This window comes from Bemisia tabaci, chromosome 4 (genome assembly GCF_918797505.1).
Source record: "Bemisia tabaci chromosome 4, PGI_BMITA_v3".
In the NCBI taxonomy this organism is placed as follows: Eukaryota; Metazoa; Arthropoda; class Insecta; order Hemiptera; family Aleyrodidae; genus Bemisia; species Bemisia tabaci.
Window position 1 is genome coordinate 43,212,853 of NC_092796.1, and position 22,218 is coordinate 43,235,070.

At 36.0% G+C, this 22,218-nt stretch overlaps 2 protein-coding genes across 6 annotated transcripts; both read right to left on the reverse strand.

The window, feature by feature from the left end:
* Window positions 1-221: 221 nt before the first annotated feature.
* On the reverse strand, window positions 222-10,842 carry Amacr (Alpha-methylacyl-CoA racemase). Its single transcript, XM_019046267.2, has 8 exons — window positions 10,537-10,842; window positions 9,672-9,864; window positions 8,490-8,628; window positions 6,923-7,066; window positions 5,135-5,381; window positions 4,036-4,246; window positions 1,743-2,029; window positions 222-1,291 (listed from the first exon to the last, which is right to left on the reverse strand). The coding sequence occupies exons 2-8, from the start codon at window positions 9,777-9,779 to the stop codon at window positions 1,168-1,170; spliced, it is 1,260 nt and encodes a 419-aa protein (XP_018901812.2). The 5' UTR covers window positions 9,780-9,864; window positions 10,537-10,842; the 3' UTR covers window positions 222-1,167.
* A 1,553-nt stretch (window positions 10,843-12,395) lies between these two features.
* Window positions 12,396-22,105, reverse strand: Ythdc1 (YTH domain containing 1). 5 transcript variants are annotated; one of them, XM_072299899.1, is made up of 4 exons: window positions 21,836-22,104; window positions 19,210-19,422; window positions 18,386-18,635; window positions 12,396-17,168 (listed from the first exon to the last, which is right to left on the reverse strand). In XM_072299899.1, the coding sequence occupies exon 4, from the start codon at window positions 17,154-17,156 to the stop codon at window positions 15,690-15,692; it is 1,467 nt and encodes a 488-aa protein (XP_072156000.1). In that variant the 5' UTR covers window positions 17,157-17,168; window positions 18,386-18,635; window positions 19,210-19,422; window positions 21,836-22,104; the 3' UTR covers window positions 12,396-15,689. The 5 variants fall into 5 exon arrangements, with proteins under 5 accessions (XP_072156000.1, XP_018901815.1, XP_018901816.1 ...); XM_019046270.2 differs by having other exon boundaries at window positions 21,053-22,104; XM_019046271.2 differs by lacking the exon at window positions 19,210-19,422 and having other exon boundaries at window positions 21,955-22,105.
* Window positions 22,106-22,218: the final 113 nt, after the last annotated feature.

Sequence of the window (22,218 nt, forward strand, 5' to 3'; positions counted from 1 at the left end):
TTCACCAGCCTGATGCAAAAATGATATTAATATTATTATTATTTAAAGAGGTTGGTTGGCAAATAATTGGCACAAGCAAGCCTACATGGAAAAAAAGGAAGTATGTATACAAATACCTATACAAATTAAATCATGAAGCTGAGAATGATATTTTTTTAACAGATTTGGGGAAAAGAACTGAAAAAGTTAAAATCAAATGAAAGGTTTTTATGGAAAAAAAGTGATACAGATAAATATATTCATTTATTTAAAACGATATAATAAACATTTTTATAAAAATAAAATGAAAAAAAAAAACGTAACAAAAGACTTTTTTTTAAGTTCAGGTACTTAAAGGAGTATATTAGGTGAAAATATCAATGACTAAAGTACGAATTCACTTATCTTTGTTTGCAACATTGCAAACTTCCTGTCATACTTTATTTTTTCCTTGGAAAGCTGTTGTGGCTTGTAACTTGAAAACTGTATTAATTTGTCTTCTCTGTTGACAGAATATTCGGTCTTGGTTTCAAGCTATCAAGTTGGCTTGTTCCTTTTCAAAAGTTAAAATAGAAGAGGAAATTCTGAAATAATGCCATGGAGATACATAATTTCGCACTTTGACCATGGATACCCCAATTTTTTAACGTCAAAAAAGGGAATCTTCGCAAACTTTTTTTTTCAATACAAAATACTTGTTGAGTTGTAAAAAGAGTGGAATCAATTCTGCAGGGTTATTTTTTACTGAAGTAAATAAAGAGATTCTTAAAAATTGGTGATCGAGTTATGTTCATAAAATCTTTCAAACTTTTTTTCAATACAATGTGTTTGTCAGGAAGTAAAAAGAATGAAATTTATTCTGCAGAATTATTTTTTACTAAAATAAACAAGGAGATTCTTAAAAAGTAGTGATGATGTCATGTTCTGACCGTAACACAAAAATCTCCAAACAAAATGCTCTTTAATTTTTGCACTTGTACAATGTTAATGCAACTTGTCCCTACAAGGAAATATCAACGCATAAGTTTCTCGATAATGAACAAATCTTTATTAGATTAGGAAAAAAATCACCTGTGGTAAAAGGTTGAGTTGTTAAAACGCTAGGTTCCACAAGATACCTTACCTCTATTGAGGGTGTGTTTAAGCAAGTTCATGTTCATGTTCATGCCATGTGCATAAATATGCACCTCAACTTTCCTTAAAGTAAATTTCTTTGTTATATATTCTCATCTTATTCTCCTGGCCGAGTTTTTTTCTCCTGTAGACAGCTATCATAATTTGCTTTAGCTTTGATAATGTTGTATACTCTTCACTATGGTGGAAACAAAGAGAATGTTAAAGTAGCCCGAAACGAAAACGACAATCGAAAACACAGGAAAATGCGGAAACAACGCTAAAATACAAAATACAAAGGCAGGACGTTTTGGTACCTTCAGGGCTGGATTAACCGTAGGGGCAAAATGGGCCTGTGCCCACAGCAGCAAATTTTCGGTGGCGGCAGAAATCGAGAAACCAAAAGTTGCAGTTTTATTTTAAAGTTGCAGTATACCATGATTGAATAGATTTTTTTGGTCACCATTGTAAAATACCTAGGAAATAATAATGTTTTCAAATCCACACCTGACGGATCCAGATGGATATTGTGAAATTCACAATATGCCCCCTTTCCCGATTATAACTTCCTTTAGAAAAACCGAATACATATTCTATGTCTATATGGACTTTCAGGAAGTTACTCTATTAGAATGTAATATTTTACTCACATCTTAGATGCTCTGAATTTGAATTCTATCACACCATCAGAGATGAGCCTGGAAATCTCTTCTTCAGAGATCCCTAAACTCTTTATAAAATCTTCTGTCCTAATTTTCTTTGAATTTTGGCTGAGAGCTGAAGATGCTCCAGGTGTTCTGCTCAGTTTTGGAGCAGGGTTAGGAATTACCAAATTATTCAGACGTGAAAAAGAGTTGCGGGATTTATTATGAGGATGATCTGCAACCTCTTCTAATGAAAGAACTGGAGTCACACATTCATTGTCACCATTAAATATCTGTAACAAAGTATTCAATTAAATTAAACTTCCAACGAGGAAATTTAGTGTTATTAATTGGTGTGATTTTCAAGAGAAAATCTTTGAAGAATCATTCTTAAGATCTTGACCTTAAAGCATTGACATTTTGTAAAAAAAAAAAAAAAAAAAAAAAAAAAAAAAATCACTTTACAGTTCCTGTAAAAATAAGTGTGAGATGACTACCTATTTATTTTAACAAAAATTACCACATGATAGAACACTTAACAGGGTGCAAACTTAAGCATTATGATCCATGTTTTTCCATCAAAATTTCACATATTAGGCTACTTTTTCAAATGAAATCACGGCCAGCTTGCTATGTTTGCTTTAAAATTAGCACCCTTGTCTCAGTGCTTATGGGACACCAAAAGTATCAATAAAATTGCTGAATTAATCAACTAGATACTTCCACACTTAAAATGGCTAGGAAACTCAAAGAAAGAGCAGTACACAGTTAGGTACTTCATGTTGGGTTTAATTCATCATTCTATCCACCGATCGCCGCATGTGATTATTCCTCTTTTGAGCACACAAGAACAATAGCATCAATTCTGGAATGTTCCAAAGTCATTTCTAATTTTGCCTGACAGTAATCTTTTATGTTTGAATAATCCTTAATCACACTCTTCTGAAGCTTTCTCATTGTTACATAATTTTACATGTTGGGTTTGAGTAACTTGAGTTATTTCACTAGAAATTTTTAATGGTAATGATCATTTCTTAGGTCGAACAAAATGAACATATAGTACATTGGAGCCACTCTGCACTGGAGGGTTGCTGAAGTCGATCCTTGAAAGTCACTTTTTTAGCCTCCTGATTGCCGAGCATGGAGATTGAGCAAAGACCAATGGGGTTGTTGCATGCATTTTTTTTTTCAATTCAGTTTCTAGAAGTTGGTGGTGTGCTGATTGTTAAGGTATATTTTTAAAAAATTTCTGATGATTGGAACATGGAGAAAAGGCGTTGAAAGTTGAGAAACGAAATGAAACGGGGTTCCTCCCCGCGCCTCGAAATCACATGACTCTGACGTCACAACCCATGGCCACAGGTTTTTGCTATCTAAACTGCGTGCTAATATGAGTTTTTTTTAAAAAATCAGGAAAAATCGAGTTTTCCGACTAAACTCATTTTTATTATCTTGATGGATACCTGAAGATAAGATGAATCAATTACAGACTGGGTTTTTGGCTCTTTACAACGATTTCTGGGTCGGAAAGTGAGTTAAAAATCGCTCCTTTCCAGTTTTCTTCACAGAGCGAAGGAGCCGTTGGTGAGCGGAGGAGGTGAGCGGAGGAGGTGAGCGGAGGATGATGCGCAGCAACCGGCCCTGTTCGGGTTTTAATCGCAGCTTGAGATGAACTTAACCTAACCTAACCTCCACTAGATAAACACCCGGTCAAGATGTGGGTAATGGCGGCAAGGAGAGACTCTCGCGTAGTTTGACCAACTGTACTGTAGCCAATGAAACTCGTTTATTTTCAACTTGAATTTGATGGAACTTTGACGGGCATTTTCCGGCTTAAGGACTTGATTTTTGACTTTTTGAACGTTACCATCGTTTGTATCGCGAAAAGTTCTAAGACTACATATTTTTTTTCCTCTAATCCCTCACCCATGCAACAACCCCATTTCACAGTTTTTACAACACGGCAAATGGCAAGCAACTAGTGTTTTTAGTGCTTTATTAATTTCATAAATAATTATTTTCACGGCCTTTGGAAAATAATGTTAACCGACGTCTTGATGAATTTAAAAATGTACAAAATTCCTGGTTTTAATATAATACATTTTTTAGTCTCGGACTTTATTTATGACCCCACCTTACCTGAGCTGAGAACCCACATATGCTGCATCACCAGTCGCCACACACTAGTTTTAGGAATACTGAACATAGCAGTCTCAAAGAAAGGCTTCATTGGCGCTCCACGACATAGTGACTCTAATGTACTCTAGAAATAAAAGTTAATGAAAACTGCAATACTAACCTCACACCACTCGTTCTGGGTTTTGGTCCTGAATTTTTCCGCAAAAACCTCGTGTCCCTTCTGAAACCCTGTATACTGTGGTAAAGACTCTTCGGCAATACCTAACTTGTGAAGAGCGGCAGAATAGAACTGCGGCTCCACAGCACCGACAGCCATCCATTTGCCATCTTTGGTTTCATACGTGTCATAAAAAAACGCACCACCATCTAAGCTAGAAGTGATGAGATAGAAATTAGACCTTGTTAACTTTAGAGAATGTTTTATTCCTTATGTGAACAGCATGACTAGACACTATGATGATTTGCCACAAGAACACTTTTTTAATTTTCAAGCTGAAAAGTTCTTCAACATAAAATTAACAAGGAATGCCTATTTGAATCAGTAAGGGATTTTTATAAACCAGTCAACGTTGCTCCAAAATTTGGGTCTCCAGATCATACTGGTTAATAAAATCAGCATAAATTGATACGCGATCTCATATTTATAGAGCTGCATATTTTTTGAACGTATTTTTGTATATGTATGTACGTACAAATTTATTCTACTAGGAAAAAAAGGAACCTTTCGCCATTTTAGAGCAGAATATAACCACAAGATATTCAAAAGAGTATCAATAATCAGGAAGGAGCATATTGATGGCTCTGGTCGAAAAATGATTACGTTAACGTTCAAAATCCTCCAAATATGCTTTATTAATTTCTATTTTTCCTTTTCAATTAAATGTCTCGTTTACGTTTCTTACGAATATTTTTGAATGAGTGAAGTTTTACAAGAGAAATAAAAAAAAATTGCTAATTAATTTCCTTTGAAATAGAAAACATAAGGAGAGATTTGCAACACTGCAAACCAAACAAGAATAGATTTGTTCAAATTTTAAAATCTTATCTTCAGATATAAAGGAGGCCGCTGGAAATAATGGCTTGTGCTGCGTTAATTAGTGTTTCTTGGAATGTCTTAGGAATTAAGTTTGTGCTCAAAACTGAAAGACACTCAAAAGCCTCTCTTTGTCAATCTCTTCAAAAATTCAGGATTTGAATTTTGAAAACTAAATAAAAATGCATAACATAAAATCATTAGAATTGTATGAAAGATCACTTACGGATTTTGTCCTCGAGGTTGTGACCAAAGGAAACTTGCTTCCTTAGAATGAAAGAACCAACTGCCAGTGTATGCAGCTCCCTCTACCATACTGGCATCGACAACTTGCCCTTGCCCTGATTTCTCACGCTCAAATAAAGCCATGACAATGCCCAAAGCGCAAGATAGACCACCACCAGCGAAGTCAGCAGCAAAGTTTGCGGGCGGGGTGGGCTGCTTATTTCTCCAACCAAATAATGAGAATAGACCTGAAATATGATTAAAAGAGAATTATGAAAGTGAATGAAGACAAATAAAAATTATGTGCTTTTTATTTCATAGAATCTAATCATCTTACCAGTGTTACATCTGAATTGTTAAAAATATTAAAATGAAGGACTACACATGGAATACTAAGAAATTTGGAAGTATATGAATTTCGAGGTTTTTTATACCTATGATGTTCCGAACAATCATCTGAGGAAGATGAGATTTTAAAATGAACTTTCCTACCTACCACTCTTGAGAAAATTGGGTTTAAAAAGTGCATTTTTCGGCAGTTTTCCACACATTATTAAGCAATAATAAGGTGATCTCTTTTTGCCGGCTGGAGAAGGCAAGTTAGGCAAGTTGTTAACTCATTTAAAAAAAGGTTCCGCATCTTTGACACAGCAATGGCGCTACTTCTTTGTTCGATAACATGAGTTAAATTGCAGAAAATTACACTTTTCAGACCCGATTTTATCAAGATTAACACAAAGAGAGTAAGATTTTAAAACTCATATTATTCAGAGAGGAAATTGTAGGGAATGGCATGAAACTATAAATCTCAAAATTTAGCCGAAGCCAAATTTTTTTGTATTCTTTGCATAGTCCTTTCAAAAGTATTAGTGGCATGACCTCATATATTGTGATTAAGGCAGGCAAAAAATGTCTTAGAGTGGGGGAAAAATGACATGACTGCTACAGCTCAGAGAGGTTGGATCTACAAATATCATTTGGCACCAAAACTACCCAAATATTGCAAAAATTGACTTTTTGGCAGTAATTTAAGGTTTGAAGACCAAAAATTAGTGACTGAAGAAAAATACAAGTACATTTTGCTGGCACTAATGCCACCCTTCAGAGAGAGGGTTGAAATGCTCATGATTTCATCAATTATGTGAATCAATGCCTTGAAATTTTACCAAATCCCAAGCAGCATTTTTCAACGGAAAAATAGCGATTAGTTACGATTTTGTCGGCGATAAAATCACTGAGATCATCAAAATCTGAGCGATTATCCTCGATCTTGTTGCAATAAAATCGCCATTTTATCACCCTGCAATCTATCGTGATAAATGGCGATTTAATCTCGATTTTATCGACGAAAATTGATCGCGATTTTATTGAACAAAAAATTGCAATGCATAGCGATTTAATCGCCATAAATCGCAATTTTTTATTCGATAATATTGCGATAAATTGCCATCGATATAAACACGATAATCAACTGATAAAATCGCTGTTAATCACGATCACTGCTACTTGAGATGTTCTTCAAAGAACCTACCTATTAGAAACTGTTCAGCATCGAAAAATGAAAATCAATATTTTTTAACCCAAACTGGTTGTTGACACTTTCCCACATTCTTTGCGGGAGGAGGAAGTACTGTCATCCAAAAAGAAAGCACAGCTCACTCAGTAGAGTGAAGAACAGTTTTTGGCAGAAAAGATTTCTTTTAGGAGTTATAAATTTGAAAAGATAAAAATTGAATATATATTCCTGTTTCCTTTCCTTCCCTTCATTTTTGATGACAGAACTTTTTACCTGACAAGGATACATAGTTGATGTCATGGCCTGCTTTGGAACTGTAAGGTCCAGACTGTCCATATCCTGTCAATCGAGCAAAAATCAACTTTGGGTTATCTTTGAGTAGAGTTTCAGGGCTTAAATTCAATTTCTCCATAACTCCTGTGGATGAAAAAAAAAATTAGAGACATCAACCCTACAATGTTCTTAAAGCGCCATTTATACGGAATGTAATAGGTACTAAATTTTTGCTTTTTCAAAACTTTCCTAACTCCAGTGGTGCTCTTGGCAGAGTTGTGTGTGACCCTTGTCTTATGTTATTGGAAACCTTGATGCAGAGACAATGAAAGCAAAATTTTCTGTGACATCCTTATAACTTCTTAAAATTTGTTTTGATTAGGGCCTTAGAAAGACACCTCTATATCTAATACTGTATTCTCTCGTTATAACAACACTCATTATAACGAAAATCTCTCTTTTGCGAAGGAATTGGCCGGTCCCTTGAACGATTTTCTCGCTATGACGACACTCATTATAACAAAAATCTCTCTTTTGCGAAGGAAACGCCTGGTCCCTTGCCGATTCATTATAGCAAGAGAGTACTGTACGTACGTTATGTCTCAGTAGCTCAGCATAAATGCACTCAACCCAGGATAAAGACTCATTAGTAGCAGGTAAGTAAATTTCTATGATCTAGTAGTATCATTCCTCATGTAAGTTACTAGTATATCTGTTCTGTAAGTAATTCTGTTAGAGGCATAGGTATGAAATTCGTGTGATAGAGAGTGGTTCCATTTTTTGCAACCAGAGAGCATAACAATGCTTACAACAGAATGATTAACCCAAGGTTGCCCCAATGGACTCATCGAAATTGTACAGAAATTCTTTAAAGGAAAGGGATCAACGAAGTTATTGCAGAAATTTTTGCAAAGTTATTATAGCCTTAACGCAATGTTACTGACTTTTTGCCAGACCATCACTGTAATGTTGCGGTAATTTTAGCATCATTGGGTCAACAAAAATGTTCATGCAATAACCTTTCCTGTGACCTTACCACATTTCCGCTGCAAGGTTACCTCAACATTACGATAAGATTTCTGTTCATTTTGGGTTGGAAGAGAATTTTATTTTGGATACTTATCGGGTATCATTAACCCACCATTAGCCAAAATAAAATTAAAACTATGAAAGCAATAAAATCGTAGTTCTTTCTAAAACTGATCAATATTATGTATGAATAAAATTTTGAGAATATACAACAGGAATTTTTCGGACAGTCACACAAGACAAAAAAATGTTTAATGTTATAAATGATGAAAACTTTAATGTTTTCATAAAAGTTTTTTCAAATGCCCGTTCAAAATGGTTTTTTAGAAGTTGAAAGCCTTATATTTTTTTTGTTGATTTACTACTTGTTCCTAAAATTCCTGTTTTAAAGTTTGTATAATTTTACTGTGATAACTGGCTTCAAATGATGTTAAAATTAAAATAAGAACAGAAATAACTGTTAGATAAAACAGAAACTTTAAATTATACTGCATCTTGCAATAAGCCTATGATGAAACTCTATCATGAAAAAATTTACCAGCTCGGAATGGTTCAATCAAAACGTCAGACTGTTTAACCATTCTACGGAAAAATTCCTGCCCTTTAGAGTTCTTCAGGTCAACGTTCATAGATGATTTTCCCTCTGATAAGAAATTCATGTTAAGCTTGGGTCCAACCTTTAAACACACACGAAAAGAGAGAAAAGTTTGTAAGTTTGGTGAAGGAAGTGAATAGATCATACAGGAGTGCGTATCTTGTTTGCAGTATTTCAAAATTTCCACTCCCCTTATGTTTTATCAAGGGAGAAAAACTGACGTTATATATTGCTCGAAATTTTCATTGAGAATTCTGTGCACAAAGAAGAAAAATCTGGTAGGTTTTTAAGAAATAATGCTGCGTATTTTTCCATTTAAGAGATACACATTCTTGCAATTTCACAGACAGGATCTGATAGGCTATATCATCTCCTCATTCACCCAGCAGTCCCCGAACTTTTTGCCCCAAGACCCCCACAGAATTCAAGATTCTAAATTCTTTTAAATTTAGAATTGAATCTCTCTTGTCCTGACACTTTTTCCACTAAATAATCTATAGGCCCAAATCTTTTTGGCTAGTTCACTTGCAGCTGAAAGTTGCAGAAAGAATGTTGACTTTTTTGATTGATCTCTAATTAATGGTTTACACCGTTGAGGAACGAATGATGGATCGAGCCTGCTGTACAAAAAGCTCAATTTGCCCGCAGCTTGAGTATAGAACATGATTTTTCTGGTTTATTATCAAAATTAGAGGTTGGTTTCTGCAACATGCCGTTGACCGTAAACCAACAAAATTTGGGCCCTAAACAAACCAACATTTTCAAAGAAATAAAAATGTAAAAAAAAATAGAAGGACAACAAACGCTTTCTTTTGTTGCTCTGAATTCTTCAGAATTTTGGTATAGGAAAGTAGCAAGATTTTCAACAGTAGACATAAGATTTGTATTAGTTTTCAAAGTTCAAACTCTCTCTTTGGCATAATTTTCTTTCCCTCCTTTTACTCGACTTTGAATATTTTTTTGCTCATTCTGTACAGTTAAGTACAATTTTCATCTTGGACACCCCTTAATGGATTTCTGTTGACTACAGGTTCAGTACCACTTATCTCACCTTCAAATTAGCTTCATTAAATCGAATTACACTGAAAAACATGACCTCCGAGCAAGCAGTACAAAAACACTTACCTTATCAACGACTATGACAGAAGCTCCAAAATCAGCGAGAATCATCCCACACAGTGGACCAGGTGCTAAGCCAGCTAACTCTAAAACTTGAATTCCTCTCAGAGCCATGGTTTTGGGACTGCTTGGGTTATATACTTGCTTCAGTAGGTAAGGGCTCCAGAAAACTTATAGTGTCTTTATCTCCAACACTTTCCTGCAAAGATAAGATGTTGTTCCGTGTAGATTTTTCATACATTGCAAGTTGAGGTTTTTCAACCTTCTGAGATCTATATTCACTACAAGGATTAAGTAAGTACTGGCTATTCAAAGCCTATTGGAGGAGGAATTTCAACTCATGGTCAGATAAGGAGCTCTACAGAGCGGACCAATTTCATACCATTCTGTGGGGGGAAAAATTAATAGGGTGGCTGTATGTTTGTTGCATGATTACAGCTTTACAGGCTAGGATTGCGTGTAACTGCGATCCAAGCGTTTCACTGGAATGCAAGGATCAGGCTGGACAGCACAAGAGGACCGGGATAAAAAAGTGAAGCGTTTCATTGTGTTCCGTTGCAGTTCAGCTTACAAAAAAGCCCTACTGTAAAACAGCAAAATTTAAACCACTACTAAGAGCACAGAAACTTACATATTTGGCATGGGTTTTTTTTGGCACAAGTTCTTACTTCATGTTTCAAGCAAACCTAATTCAGCAGGCACCTTGGAAGCGTCATGAGAAGTTTGGTTGAAAATAAATTGAGAAACGCCTACCCTATACAATATCAGGATATCTGTTTCATACATGGTCATGCTCATATGGGTATTGAAGAACAAAGCTTTCAAGCAATATAGGTATAAAAGTTGGAGGGTTTAAAATGAGAATTATTACCTGCTCATCCTCCTTGATCGTCTGATTAAATCAGCATGATTTTGCACATGCAACAGGAGGTGCTACCTGCTGAATCTGTAATAAGGCAGGAGAGTAATTATTACACGGTTTCCAGGAGTCTGGGAATCGCAAGTCATTCCTTAATTGACATCCGGCAGATGCAGGGAGGAGTGTCTTGTATTTATTTACACAATACACATTACTTTTTTTCTCACGGAACCACGGGGGCGAAAATGAATTACATTGCAGTGCGCTGATAGCAGTGATAGCGCGTGCCCTAACCTTTCACTTTCCTTATCACTGAATGTAGAAAAACAACAATTAATTTGACGACACTGACATTGCAGCAATCCCTGCTACTTGTGGCGGGAAAGAGGTCACCTCTGATTTGCTGACGGCCCCCGCCAATGATGGTGATTGGCTGAGACCAAATAGACTAAAATTGCGGGAAATTTTGAAATTTGTATACGGAAGCAATATCTCTGTACGGAAGTGAGTATCGGCCAGCATGTTACAAGTAATTTCTTTTGACATGAAATGACTCAAAACTGAAGAAATTTTGAACAGAATTTGGCATAAACCAAGTGGCATATTCTTCTACGTCGATGAAATTTGAGTGAACTTCAGCAACTTGCATGGTTAAGTATCAATAGGCATAGATTTGAAATCCATTTTTTAAGCTTCAGTTTCATGAAAGAGAAAAACAAAATCATTAGATGTCCCATGGACAATTTTCATGATATAAGACGAAAAACAATTCCGCTGTTTTAGCTTATTGAGACATGGTTTACCCCACCTGAATTCAGTCCAGCTACATCCTGGCATAACTTAGGAAGACAATTTCAGTGAATATTCTCAGAGAAGACTGAACAGTCATACATGGCAGTTTTACTAACTTTCATATTTTCTCTCTCTTTTCCCGTCAAAATTAAAGTAAACTATTTGAACAATCTCCTTTCACAAAAGAACCCCTTTCACCTGCGAACAGTAGCAGGTACAATAAGACAGCAACTCAGGCAGGACTATGATTATTTAGATAGCATTCGTAACTTAAAATTTTTCATAAATCCATGTGGGTGGTGCAACTAGAAAAGCATAAATCTCGATTGTAGCTGTTTGAATCTCTACTCTTACCTCATTTTCTAAGGATAGCATCACTCAAAATTTTTAAACAAAAATTTCATGAAATATTCTCAAGAGGTCAAAAAACAAAACAAAAAAAAAAGAGATAGAGACAGAATTTAGAGCAATGCGGCCATTAAAAAGTAAATTTAAACAAGAGATCTGCAATGTCCCAAACCACCATTTGCCGTTTCATAGTTTTACCATTCATCTTGTATAATTTTAGGATTAAAACCAATATCATATGAAATCGGTACCATGGTATTTGATTAGACATATACTACATTGAGTGCCTAATTTTTATAGGAGTCAAGATTTTACTCACATTTTTTATGTTCCGTGTGATTGAGGGTGAAACATTAGTGCAAAATTGTTCAGCCAGAAAACATGAATCAAAAGGAATTAAAACTTTGAATCAGTGGAAAGACATTGTGGAAAAAATATGTTGATGGCAGCTCTGTGCAAGGTTGGTTTGAAAATAACTCTTGTTGAAGGTGCAAAATCAGGAATGATAATTTTGGTTCACTGTGTGCATTCCATATTCAAATAGATTTATCTTTAAATTAAGAAAGTCTATTTTTTCTATTGATAGCATCCTTCAATTGTTCAAAAAGAACTTGTGCATAAACCCCATTTAGAGGATAGTTATCAGTGTTCTCGGTTGATGAGATATCACTAGAACAAAGGACTTGGGAAAATTGGATGAGATTTGAATTAGGACGGATTTAACAACAAAATTACAGAAAACGACATCTTTAATTCCAGCCTACATAAAAATACAAAAATATTTATCAAAATCCGATAATTTACAGAGAAAATCAAAATTCAATTTTGAACTTTTAAAGGAGAGAAGCACCAAACTGTCCATGTGAAATACTTGCTGCAGTGACACTGATGAAGGGATACTGCTCAGGTTTTTCCTTTTTTATGAAACTGAAAGGGTGAAATATAAAAATTTGAAAAACAATGAGAAAAAATACACTCAACGGTAACAGTCGGTACACAGTTTCTTGATATGCAGCCCGCTTTTGAAAAATGGAAATTTTTTTTTCATGCAGAGGTGTTCTCTTCGATAATCACAACTTCTAATAATGAAACATGTCTTTAAAATCTTGCAATGGTGAAACTAGCAAACCACGCAACTTGATTTTTGTCAGTTTTAAATAAGCAACGTAGGACGTAGGAGAGATGTATGAGAACCATTATCAAAATAATTTGGTAAAAAAAAAGTTGGAAGTTATCAAAACACATAGGTACCTCTAATTTCATATATCTCATTGCCACTATGCAAAACTTGTACCTTATGCTAACCCCTGGGCGAATCTACAGTCTGCATAGAAAACCAGTATTCATTGGGTGATTAATCATAGCATTGCTTCGATTATTGTTACTCCTACAACCATCAGAGCCCTGTATGAATGCTCCCTGAATAACCCATTGGGAGTAGAATGCAACATTGTAATAAGAGATTTTTTAAGATTTATAGCTACTTTCTTTAAGTGAATTTCAGCTCACTGTTATTAGGACTTAATGTGTCACCTTCATTAAATTGAAATTAGGAATTTGACATAAAACCCTGCTCAGAGTCTCAATTCTAAATTTACTTATCTCGCAATAAAGAGCTGGACCCTAATTTGCAAAAATTGATTCCCGGTTTTTCTTGCACAGTTTTTGGTGGATAAAGTCATTTCCAAAGATGCTTGCACGGTGTTGAGGAGCATCTTGTTGTTATGTTATTGAGAAATTGTTATGTCTCTACCATAGGAGATAATGTGAGTCAACAATTTTTTAATTCTCCTGAAAGAAATCGAGCCCTTCAATGGCTCCTTGGTTTGACAGTTTCACCATCGAATTGTTTGCAACTTCACACAGCATATCCTACAGGTATTACTAGGCATACTTTCCAAGAGCCTAAAACTAAATGAAAAGGCCATTCTTCCAAAATCTAAACTTAACGTTGAAACACTTCAATTACTTGGCATTAGCAGCAGAAAGTTTCAAAACTCTGTGTTGCCCCCAGTTGATCGTTGTTCAATAGCTGTGGAAGAATGAAGTTCTCAAACTACAGATTTTACAGTCTGGAAATAGTTGACCATTAGGAAGCCTCGAAAGTAATATTCGTTCCTCCTTATTTTCTACAGGAAAGGTTCTAAAGAATAAGTAAATTACTTTTATAAGATCTTAAAGAAGAGGCTCCTAATTGTATTTTAGTCCCTACAGTCGACATTACAGTACGGTAATTGAAAGAGAATTCTTCAGTTTACAGAAAGATATTAGCCTCAGCTTATTTAAACCTTCATTATTTTGGGGAGAGAGCAGGATCAAGTAAGGGTTGTAATTCAGAAGCCCTTTAAGATGGAGGACGGTTAAATTTCGATAAGTACAACAGAGACATGGTTTAAAGCTTTGCTGAATTTCAAGAAAGCTGAAAACTTAAAAACATCACAGTGCAATGAAGCCAAAGGCATACCCAAAGACACGAAGTTATCTTTTATTTATATGTCTGCATCAACTTTTTTTTCTAATTTTACCTCTCAACTACTTGGCAGAAAAAACTTCAAAGCAACTACTTCCTTTGTTTACTGTTAGCCGAGTACAGAGTAAAAAGTCCGATGCAAAGATTTGACCATTAATGACTTTTTTTTTTTTGAAAAGGAGAATTATTCAAAGCCTTTTCAGATCAGTCAAAATTCAAATCCATAAAATAAGAGATGGTAGTGCATATTTTGGTGTTTTACAATATTTCTTATACTATGACATATTCAATTGATCTTTTTGACAAAATAATTTATTAAGTATAAAAAACCTAAGATAACATAACTTGGAACAGCTTCGTTTGGCAGCCCAATGAATCAGGTTTTGATCTGGGTGGCTTCTGAAATTTCTGGCATTCAACTCCTTATACGGCAGGAACCTCTTTTGGCGCTGGCATTTTTTAAAGAGGAAAAAGGTTAACAATAAATCCTGTATTAAATTTCAACTAATGGGACTTGACTGACAGAACTTAAAAACAAAAGCAGAAATTCGAAGCAGCAGCCCAGGAAAATGTGACCTGTAAGTCTGACTAATAGTTTGACTAGTTGCCTATGTGCCGATTTCAGCTGGACTGTGAATCTGAGTAAAATTTCTGACTGGATTGTCTGAGTCACTACAAGGAAATAAAGTTATATTTCCTCTGTTTTGAGCGATCCTTTTTTAACAATAAAGAGACAAAAAGGTCATGATGTATATCATTTTGTTATACGTTCCTAGAGCCTGCTTGCAAGCTTTCCCGTAACTCTGAGATCAGACAGAGTGAAGATTTAACATCAGAACTAATTGAGTGAAACAATATCAGAGTGCACATGTCAATATTACAGGAACCTTACAGATACTAAGTTACAATAGAGATCAAATCTTGTTGCGATATAGGTTACGTTAGTTACTAGAGGAAACTTTCATGAGATTTTCCTCATTTTTTACTATATTCGTGAAACAAACTTAACTACAATTACACTCAAAACAATCAAACCGCTTTGAATAGAACAGCTGCAACCCGTAACTCAGGGCTCTTTTCGACCAAGTCATAGTAGCTGTTTACCTGCATTTCAAATAATTCAGTAGGTAAATAAATTTGATCAATACAACAACAAAAAATCATTAGGATCAGTATCATGACTTATATTCAAAACCATTACTTCTTGCTATTGACGAAAACTTTTTTCCTCCTACACTAAAATATTGCAAGATTGTTCCACAATTTGTAAATTGTCCAATTCATACTTCAAATAAATGCAAATTTGACACATAACAAAGGAGTGAAATTATATCACAACAAATTCACACTCAACAATGATTTTTCAAAAAAATATTTGCTAAGATTGCAGCATAATACACAAGAGGGGGTGAAACGAAGAGCCCCACGATTCACCAGTCTATACAATTTACACGTGATTGGTTGAAAGTATACAGAGGAGCAAGTGGTGTAACTTAAACAAATCTGAAGATTAATAAGATAAAAAATAATGAGATCACAATCATAACAATTCTCTTCAACGCCTATCTCTGTGATAGCGTTCCCGTTCTCGTCTGTCACGTTCTCTACGGTGTCGGCTACGGTCCCGATCGCGGTCCCGATCTCTATCTCGATCACGCTCCCTTTCGCGGAGTCTCTCTCTTGACCTTGAACGACCCCGAGATCTCTCATGAGACCTTTCTCGGGATCTCACTCTCTCACTAGTACGCCACAGGAACTCATCAACCGATCTGTCATAAGAATGTTTATCTGAAAGACCATTACTACGATTTAAAGCTAAATATTCAGGAGGTAGAGGTATGCCGTCATAATAGCGGGGTGGAGGAGGTGGAGGAGGAGGCATACCTTCGTAAGTGGCAGGTGGGTACATCCCAGGAGGGGCAGCATAAGGCATGGGGGCTAAAGGGTGAGAAACATTGCGTACATAGTCTGCAACATAAGCATCAGCAGGATTCGAAAAAGGAGGTGGCGTATGACGCCCATTTTTCACCCAGGACAATCTGTCTCTAACAGAACGCCCTGCTGGCTTCCTATTCCGTGGACTTACACGATCACGAGGACCAACAAATATTTTACGAGGGCCAGGACCATTGCCTCTTACTGGCCCTCCCCTCCCGCGACCTCTGACCAATCGATTGAGGAAACGGTTGTTTGAATTTACACGTGGGAAACCAGTGCGATAAGAGCTACGACCTCTGAGAGGTCTATTCACTTTTCCAGCCTCTTTCGCTTCTTTAGATTTTCTTAAAATAGGAGTTAGCTCAATGGATTCATCTTCTGGAAATAATCTGCACAGCTCTGCAGCACATTCAGGTTCAATTTCCTGACCATCCCTGCCAATCTTCACTGGTTTATGCTCATTCCACTCATTATACAAGTGCAATGTTGCATTGAAAGATAATTCTCTTTTACAGATCCAGTCGATTTTGAAAATTCCTCCTAAAATTTTGGCTGGTAGTGCTGGCGGGAGAACCCAAGGAACCGGTGGACCATCATGAGATGATTCACTGGCTAAACGTGCAAAGCCGGCGAACTTTCCACTCTCTTTCACAGAGAATACTAAAATGACATTTCGTGCCTGTTTGAAGGCTAGGTTTAATTTCGATTCGTTTTGCGGTAACGTTGACCAAACACCTTTAGCTTTTGACAGGGCAACATTTTCAGGATTGTTACTTTTAATTAAGAAAAACTGTGCATCTCTAAACAGATAATTGATTTTGGTGATGTAATCATACGATTTTCTTTTTGGTTTTTCTTCAGGGGAGATAGCTGCTTCTCCGGTGAATTTTTTCCGCGACTTATGATCACGACGACCCGATGATGATTGAGAGCTCACTGAGTTCATACTCTGAGAGGATGAGGAGGAGCTGCTGGACTCGGCTTCACTTCGAGTGTCATATTCAGGAACTTCTTCTAGCTTCAGTTCATCTGTTGATACATTTAGCTCTACGCTCACCTTATCCGCATCCGATAATTCATCCATGATTGTCCGAGACTAGAAAAAAAAGAATAAAAAAAATTGAAACAACACGGATATCCGACCATAGTGCATTTATTGACTGAGATTTAAATGTAGTAATTAGTCCAAAGTATGATGCTTTTTACAGTTTCTAGAGCAGTGAGGAAAATGTGCGTGAGGGGGATTCAGAATGATGCTCAAAAACATGAGACTCAGGGAACTTCATCCTGAATTTTGAATGACATTTAAATTGTTCAGGTTCATTCTTCAATTCATAGTAATTTTTCAACAAGGTCAGGATGAAGAAACTTGGAGGCTTTTCCTTATAATACAAGATTTAAGAAAGACGGTTTCTCTGAGCTCTTGATCTTGGGTGCAACGAGTTTTCAACCCAGAACTTTTCATGGGCTAGGAGAAAAAATAGGCCCGAAAGTCATAGGCAGTTCCTGCCCCTCAAGCTCATAGGTTGTAAGAAGGTTTTGAGCGTATATGCTAGCGTGTGAGCTTAGGGTCTGGGAGGCTCCCTAGCAGATTTTAAAAGTTCAGCCTCTCAAAGTTGTTTCGAGTTACTCTGAACATAAAATGGACCAAATTCACGAGAAAGGAACCAAGTATCATTCTAAACAATTGAGCACACTAATCGAGTTAGGAACAGTTCAGAATGAAACTATTGCTGAAAATGAATCAGTGATAAAGCTAAGACAACAACTTGAAAAACTGTGTCACAAATGCTGGATTGCAGCTAACAGTCAGCATTTAGGAACTTTCTGCACCCCTGAACTCCTGCCAGACCTAATCGCCTACTTAGTTTTTTGGTTTTGGCAACATGATGATCTTATTTAACATGCATCAAAATATACTGAGAACCAGTAAGCCCCAACTGGTGTGTTTTCCTTCCTTTTTTTCTCATAATTTACTTCAGGGTTTCTCACATTTACTCCTCCTTGAGTTAATAAAAACATATAATGAAAATTACAGAAATTTTTACATCCCTATTTGTCAAGCTTTTATTTTCAGTTTTTTCTGAACAATACTTAATTCATGAATAAAACGTTTGGCAAATTTAGTATCAGCTTTCCATTTCGGTTCGCATGTTCCGCGGAACCTCCAGAAATCCTCCTGGGACTGTAGACAGTTTATTGTTATACATTAGGAGTAAAATCATACTGCTATAAGTTGTTTAGCCTTTTCTTCACACATAAAATCAGGCTTATTAAAGATAGTGAAATTTTAAGGAACATGATGAAACTTACAATTTTATTACGTCAAAAATAAAATTCTTTCAGATGGCTTGTTGCTAGTTGAGCAGCATTATCCAAAATCCTGGGGGCAAAACTTGGGGTGTTAAAAAAATAACTGCTTCTTCAGTCGTTGCGTATAGGAGCTGTACTACTGTGGGAGCTGAGAGAGGAAACTCAGTTTAGATTTGAAGAGATTCTGAGCAACAAAACAGAGTTTGGTTTCAAAGAGATGGATTGCATTGCAGCATCAGTAGTTTCAAACCTGCAACAAAATTTTCATTTAATAGAAAACACTTCTCTCATAAAAGAGGGCAAATTTTAAAGAGCGCCGTCCCATTTTAGGTGCTTTAAGTAGCAATTTGATGCATGACTAGTGACTAATGTATTATATAATCAGGTATCTTGAATCATTATTTATGCTAGGTACATATTGGCTGAGGAAATATTTATCAAGCTAGTCCTACTGAGGTGAGCACATTATATCAGATTTTGTTATGATGGTAATTTACATTTATTAATACTGCATCATTGCCACGCTCGTCGAATTTTGATTTTAAAAGTTGAGAGCTGAGGCACAATAGGTACCATGGCATTCTGATCTTTCAAGGGTATTTGCTTCGGAAAACGTTTCATTGGAGGATTTCCAATGAGGAACCCAAAAACAAAGTGGCTTTTCCTTCAGAGCATAGCACATTAAAAGAAAAATTACCCACAATCCTTGTAAGAATTTGCAGTAAAAAAAATTACCTTTTCACTCTAGTTGTCAGTCTCTTTTTCGATACATGAATAAAAATTGAAGAAATTCATACGATTTAAGTTTTTTGAGAACAGAGTACCTAGAGTATCATAATTGACACCTTGAAGACTGGTGGCTGAGAGGTGGAATGAAGTGAGCAGCTCGGTCTAATCATGAAGAGTTATATGAATCTGTCAAACCTGGGATGTTTACAGCGGCAAGGAGCCCAATATACCTACGATTCAACCTTAAATCGATGGACCGTGCCAATTACTTGAGTCTTCCTCTTAGCTGCCAGTTTCCAGGGCATGGGCTATGAAAATAAAATTAATGTTTTCTTTCAGCAGAAATTTTGAAACCATGAAAAAATTGCTAGGTATCAAAAAAAGATATAATTTTCATTAGCAGATATTAAACAACAGGGATGGGTTAGTTAGGAACAAAATCCACAGAACTTCATCCACTACAGAGCCATTGATTATAACACCGCATGCCAACTAAACCAACATTTTACAAGCAGAGAGATAGAATTTTTAGTGGGTAAATAAATGCCTTTTAAACATCTTTAAAATAAACCCCATCAATTTGTCCCAATTTTTATTCGGTTCCCATCCACTATTCTTGAGTAACTACTCAACTGGAAGGATTAACACTTTAATGTTCCCTCATTTATCTGCGACAAATAAAGCTGTTTATGTCTGGTGACTGGTAATCCTATAGAACGAAGCGCATGATTGTTGCGGCTCTACAGTAAAAGAAAATTACCTAACTAGAAAAACGCTAGCTAAGTTCCTACGTATTATTAATAATAATAAATTCAAGTTCCCAGAGACTTGGATGCTCATTTTCCATGTTATAGGTATTTAATTTTAAATGTTACTGTAAAAAAACCTCTTTACTAAAACTTATACCTCACAATAACATAATTCTACACGATCACTGTATAAGATGAGCTCCTGTTGAAAAGAGAAAAAACTGCCTGCTGAGCTATACAATTGATTTAAACAAGATTTCCTTTTATCATTGAGCCTATCAAATATATTGGTTTTTTAGAATTTCATTTTTGTAGGTAGGGAGTTCTAGGTATGAGGGGTTTTTTTCCATTGTAAAATATGTACTTAAAATTGAATGTAACCTTTAAAAAAAGTAACTGGCATAGGACTTAAACCACAGCCTCTTAATCGCTGTGGGAGCACTGAGCTGCTAAGCTACCGCTGAAAGATATGTGGTAGCAACAATCATTCTTCATACCGAAATTGATTTTCGGAAAGAGAGAGAGAGAGAAAGAGAGGGGGAGGGGCATTTCTTAACAGCTTAATGAGGGGTTTCATGGGCCATTGGCAAAAACTGAAAAACACCCATCAATCAGCTTTCCTTGAACTGTTCAGAACTATAAACTGCATCAAAATTAGAGGCAGCTACTTGTAAGCCTCCCCTTAATAGAGAAAATGTGACAATTCTTTTGACTTTACATGAAAAAGACAAAAATACTTCAAATTGGAAGCTATGATGAAAGGAAAAAGCTGTAAAGAATTTATATAATCGTTAGATTTGTGGGGGAAAATTTGTGCAAAATCTTTAAGTACCTCCTAGAAAAATAAAAAGTACTAAGGAAGAGGAAGGTTTGACCGAGAAGTTTCTTGTCAATCAAAGTTTGTGGGAAAGTTTTGACGGTTGTCTTTGAAGCTTGAGGGTCTCAGCCACCCTCCTCACTTGGGCTGGTTCAACCACTAGACTTAGGTGTTAATAAGTTTTGAAGAGCTGTGATCGTGCAAGCAGGAGATTTTTTACCGAGAATTTTATAGCTTGACAATAAAAAATAGATTTAGTCAGGGAAATGTGATATTCATTATATCCGAAAATAGAGTAGATAAAGTGAAAATAGAAATTAAAATAAGCATAATTTGAAAATATCAAGTATTGATAGATGACTCATTACTTACGACAGTGTAGTAAAAGAAAACAAGCTGAAAGTTAAAATAATGGACACGAAAATTTTGCTTGCGAGACAAACCGCGTTCAACAAAAAAAGAGACTGGTCCGGCGCGAATCAAGGCATTGAACCTTGAAGTTTTCATATCATGTAGAGAAATAAGTCCAAATCATAGTATGACAACTACTTCTTTCTTTTTCGTTCCCTTCTGAATTAATGATCTTAAGTTAAAGCAAATGGAGCTCAGATCCACACGAGAACGAGTTCAAGATTTTCGAGACCGGTCAAGAATCAGGGAGATTTTAAAAGAGTCCCAAAGTGCTACGAAATCATTATCAAAAGGTGAAACAATAAAAACGATAAACAAACAAAAAAAGGGACGTTTGTGAGTAGGCAAATAGTCTTTAAAGATTCGGCAAGTTCATACATTCTGAACAAACGTCAGAGATGACTTCGTCACCAAGTTAAGAACGTTTTCCACACATATCGGTGTGAACACTTGAGCAGGATTTGGCCAGAAAAGACTGGCATTTGGTAGCCATTCAGATGATCTGAGCTCAGAGGGTAAAGAGGTGGGAGAACGGCTGATTTTGGTGCATCACCAGTAGTTTGGTAGTAAACGAAGGAAACACATGAACTAAACTCGGCTACAATCAACAGATTACAAGGGTGCTAAGATCACAAGCAGAGTTCATTTTATAGGGTGGTTCTTCCATCGAACAAGTAGACAACGATTAATGATCATATAATGAGAAAGAGTTCATTATGACGCTTCAAAGTTCATTTAACTCACCACTGATAATATTAGCAATTTTAACACTTATTAACAGCACCAAGTTACACTTCATGAAGTAAGAGAAAACACAACTCCCTCGATAGTTCAAGCGTCTCCCAGATTATGATCACACTTACGGAAGTAGTTGAAGAAAAATTTGCACTTCTTCAGATCAAAACACTTCTTTTCATTTTACAATTTTATTGGAAAACTAAAATCCAAAAAGCCGACAATGACAGAGCGATGAGGCGTTCTTCTCCGGAAAAAGATGGGCGGCCATTTATGTTTATGGATGGCGATGAATGATGTTCAACAACGTTGAGATGTCAATGGCGGTCTTTATAAAAATGAAGGGGGCCTTTGAGATCGTGACCGGGGTGCAGGCGGAGACACTGGATTGA

Bases quoted from the DNA above. Each gene is read 5' to 3' on its own strand.
- Ythdc1 (XM_019046271.2), bottom strand. From the start codon at position 17,156: ATGGATGAATTATCGGATGCGGATAAGGTGAGCGTAGAGCTAAATGTA.
- Amacr (XM_019046267.2), bottom strand. From the start codon at position 9,779: ATGGCTCTGAGAGGAATTCAAGTTTTAGAGTTAGCTGGCTTAGCACCT. The intron at 7,067-8,489 runs GTAAATTTTTTC...TTTCATCCACAG, and splicing joins GATTGAACCATTCCGAGCTG to GAGTTATGGAGAAATTGAAT. The intron at 2,030-4,035 runs GTTAGTATTGCA...ACTTTGTTACAG, and splicing joins CCCAGAACGAGTGGTGTGAG to ATATTTAATGGTGACAATGA.